The sequence below is a fragment of the Protobothrops mucrosquamatus genome, unplaced genomic scaffold, assembly GCF_001527695.2.
Source record: "Protobothrops mucrosquamatus isolate PMUCROS unplaced genomic scaffold, P.Mucros_1.0 scaffold_96, whole genome shotgun sequence".
Classification (NCBI taxonomy): Eukaryota; Metazoa; Chordata; class Lepidosauria; order Squamata; family Viperidae; genus Protobothrops; species Protobothrops mucrosquamatus.
The window spans coordinates 106,652-111,262 of NW_015386172.1; the positions used below are offsets into that span (position 1 = coordinate 106,652).

At 37.5% G+C, this 4,611-nt stretch overlaps 1 protein-coding gene across 1 annotated transcript in view; it reads left to right on the forward strand.

The window, feature by feature from the left end:
• The window catches only part of LOC107286505 (protein Shroom2), a 41,312-nt gene that overhangs the window by 29,995 nt on the left and 6,706 nt on the right, over positions 1 to 4,611 (forward strand). The window contains exon 3 of the mRNA XM_015814881.1: positions 4,010 to 4,282. Within this exon, the coding sequence (XP_015670367.1) occupies positions 4,010 to 4,282 (273 nt within the window). The remainder of the gene's footprint in view (positions 1 to 4,009; positions 4,283 to 4,611) is intronic.

The window sequence follows — 4,611 nt, forward strand, 5'->3', positions numbered from 1 at the left end:
CCACACGGCAGCGGAGGCCTAAAGCGAAAAGGCTTTATAAAACCCAGCTGAAGGCCTAGGACTGGGGTGATGGCGTGCGTGCCCACAGAGAGGGCTCTGAGTGCCGCCTCTGGCACCCGTGCCATAGGTTCGCCACCACTGCCCTATACTATACCTGTACAAACTTGAACAATGGGCCCTGTCCAACAAAATGAGTTTCAATGTGGAGAAAAGCAAAGTTTTACATTTAGGCAGGAAAAATCAAAGGTACAAGTACAGATTGGGGGAGACCTGGCTTAAAAACAGTAACTGTGAGAGGGACCTTGGAGTCCTAGTGGACGATCACTTGACTATGAGTCAGAAATGTGCAGCAGCAGCTAAAAAAACTAATACAATCCTGGGTTGTATAAACAGAGGCATGGAATCAAGATCACGTGAAATATTAGTACCACTTTATAAAACCCTAGTAAGATCACACCTGGAATACTGCAGCCAATTTTGGTCACCATATCACAAAAAAGATGTTGAGAGTTTGGAAAAAAATTCAGAGAAGAGCAACTAAGATGATTAAAGGCCTGGAAACTAAAACATACGAAGAACACCTGCAGGACTTGGGTTTGGCTATTCTAAAGAAAAGAAGAAATAGGGGAGACATGATAGCAGTATTCAAGTATTTGAGGGGCTGCCACAAAGAAGAGGGGGTCACATTATTCATCAAAACACCAGAGGGCAGGACAAGAAACAATGGTTGGAAACTGATCAAAGAGAGAAGCAACCTGGAATTAAGGAGAAACTTCCTGATAGTGAGGACAATTAACCAGTGGAACAGCTTGCCTCCAGAAATTGTGGCTGCTCCATCACTGGAGATTTTTAAGAAGAGGCTAGACAGTCACTTGTCTGAGATAGTATAGGTCCTCCTGCTTGAGCAGGAGGCTGGACTGGAAGACCTCCAAGGTCCCTTCCAGCTTTATTCTATTGTATTCTACTATGCTTATAATTGCTATGTGCTTAGAGCTCAAAGCATTGTTAGAGACCCCACACATCCACTTTACGATCTGTTTCTGTTGCTCCCCTCTGGGAGGAGGTTTCGAAGTATTTCTAACAGGACTACCCGATTCTGTAATAGCTTTGTTCCCTATGCCATCCATCTGGTAAACTCATAAGATTTGTTTTTCTCAACATGCACATGTATACATAACCCGAACAAGTCTGTTGTTTCTCTGTGTCATATAATATATATGGGTATATGCATAATTCTGTATTTATTTATTTTTGTCATATTTATGTAGTGTATATCGGAGGTGGTGACCCATTGAGAGATGGATGCAACGAAATTTCATTTTAATGTATGCCGATTAGTGTACATTCAAAGTGACAATAAAGTTATTATTCTATTCTAAAAGATACTTTTTTTAAAAAAAATATTGTACATCACTGAATTGCATTAACTTTTATAATTAAATCCTGTATAAACATAACTGAGAAAAAGTACTATTCAGTTCAACAGCATTTATTTCCCAGTGGACTTGTTCAGAATATCAGTTATCTGATATTATCTGAATCAGCACAGTTATTTAGCTCAGACTCTGATGTTTTGCTCACGGACTACTGTTAAGTTCAGCTGGTTGATGGACATAAAAAAGAACCTTCTTGGTGATCTTAACTCTAAGCCTATCATTTCAGAACTTCTAAAAGAAAATTCAGCCCTCCTGTTTAAGAACCATATTAATCATTTTAATTTTTACTTAATTTGAAGTTAATGACAACTTCCAAATGAAAATTCTTTAAATTATTGCTGATTTTTATCTTGGCTCCAAATAGGATTGTTTACAGATATTTATTCATGATATTTACTTTATTATTAGGTTAAGATTTTTATTTATTTAATTTATCAAATTTGTATACCATCCTCCTTATCTAAGTGACTTTGGGCAGTTTACAAATAAAATAATATATAACCCACTTCAAGAGAGATATAGCTTTAGAGGCAGTATAAATACTTGTGACAAAATAAAAATATTGAAGTCCAAAGTTAAGAAGTGAGATTTCAGGATATCTGAAGGATGACTTAACAGATAACAGAATAACAGTCGAAAGGGACCTTGGATGTCTTGTAGTCCAACCACCTGCTCAAGCAGGAGACCCTATACCATTCCAGACAAATGGCTGCTCAATCTCTTAAAAACCTCCAGTGATGGATTTCCCACAACTTAGACTGGCACTCAAAAGATTGTAAGGATTTTGATAAATATAGATCCATATCCATTAATATTTGATTACTGAACTTTATTATGCAACACATAATAAATTGACAATGGCAAGAGCAAAGGAAATTTTTCTCTATGTAATCAAGATAAAGTCATTCACAATACTCTTAACAGAATGATTAAAATATACTATAATATCCCTGCCAGATCATAATATGTAACACAATTGTACAAAATATATTCAACTGAGCATTAGAATTTTGGGTTTTAAAACTTCTCTGAGTTTGGTTTTTTATTTGCAGACATTTCCACATTCACTTGGTAATATCTGCTCCTTATATAACTTTTCGTAGTTCTCTTCACATGTGCATAAATCAGGAGAAGACTTGAATAAAAACAGTTGTTATCTTAAAAATGATTTTTGTAAAATAAATATTCCCCATATTAAAAAAATAATAGTGATTCTTCTCAAGTTTTATCTGCTAATATTTCCTATCTTTTAATAAAAAGAATACAATTTTGCACAATTTCTATAATTGTCTGAGATGCTGTGTAGACAGAAGTAGAGTTATGTGGGAGTTGCTTTTGATTAGATGATGTCTCATGGCTCAGTCTGGTTGTTCACAGTGCTGCTGCCACGAGGTGAGTCAAGGCAGATGGGGGAGGGGTGGAGCTGCCCCACACACCCTGCATCCGCTTGCCTCAGGGCCTCACAGCCAGGCCTCCCACACCCCGATACCTGCCTCACCTTGGGGCAGTGGCAGCAACAGCCCCATCCAGCAGGAGCCCACGTGACCATTTTCTGTGGCCACTAGCCGTCGCTCACACACATCACCCCCCCGGCCTCTGTTTCGCCGGCAGAGGCCTTTTCCTGAAGGCCTCTGCCAGTGAAATGGAAGCCAGGAGGCGACACGGGCATCAACCCAGGGCTGCAGAGGCTTTCCCTGAAGGCCTCTGATGGCAAAATGGAGGCCAGGGGGCAACACATGAGCGGTGGCAAGTGGCTGCAGAAGTGGGCTGGCAGTGGCTCCTGCTAGACAGGGCCACAAGGCGAGACAGTGGAAAAAATAAGACCTAATGCCTTTTTTGGAGGCAAAAAAAATATATAAGACCAGGTCTTATTTTCAGGGAAACATGGTGTATATGTAGTGATAACGGGATAACATAACATGTTCTGCTATGGAGTGGTTTAAGGAGTGGTTTTTTCAGTTGGACATCCCAATTCTCTTCCTTCAACTCTTTTATAATTTACATTGATTTGAGGGCACTTTTGGTTTTTTTTGTGGACTACTTTTACATCAAACTATGATAGAGAACATTTATGCAAATGCAATAAGATCAATATTACTTCTGATATTCTCTCATTTACTTTTCCCAACCTATTCTATTATATCCATATTTCCCATTCCTACAATATACCTTTCCAGCTTTACTGAAGATTTAAGATCAAATCACTGGAAGAAAAAATCCAGCTTGCATTTTTATGTTTTTGCCACTAAAATTCTTTCTTATTTAGCTTACAGTTATTTATTCCTTGTCTTTTCTTAATCCCAAATCAGAAAATGCTCACAGCATGCCTTTATAACCATCCCAGTAAGAGAATATTAACAGCTGCTCTAACTATTTGAAATGACCGTATTTTGCTTGCATTGCTTTCATTTTTCTGAATAACAAAAATATATAGACTACTTTAGCAAGATTCTGTTATCTTGTGGTTTCATCATCTAGCCATTTAGAGTTATGAGATGAGTAGCCATATAAACCTAATAATTAATTGTATCTCATAAATTGAGCTCCTCCCTCTCTCTCTCTTTTTTTTTCAGCAAGAGCTTATAGATAGCATTAGTCGAAAACTAAAAGTGCTAAAAGAAGCTCGAGAGACACTCTTGGAAGACATTCAAGCCAATAATCATCTTGGAGATGAAGTGGAGGTAGTTGTAAAGGAGGTCTGCAAATCCAATGAATTTGATAAGTTTCGGATGTTTATTGGAGATCTAGACAAAGTGGTTAATCTCCTGCTGTCACTCTCTGGTCGACTTGCCAGAGTAGAAAATGCATTAAACAACTTGGATGAAAATGCTTCTCCTGAAGAAAGAGTAAGGCATTTGTATTGTCATATGAGGAAAAACTGTCTAATTGCACCATGTTATTTTGTTTTTGCCAGCTCAAGTATATATATATATATATATGTATATGTATATGTATATGTATATGTATATGTATATGTATATATATGTTCAAAGTCAGTCAATAGACGTGAGCACCAGGGAATACAATAAATAATTTAATAATAATAATTTAGAGATAAAAGTTCTTAAGAATATTAAAAACCTTTAAAACACATAGAAATCAATAAAAGTGCCTAGCTTTCGTCGGCATCTGCTGACATCTTCAGGGCTTAGAATGCTGGTCAATGGGAAAGTCC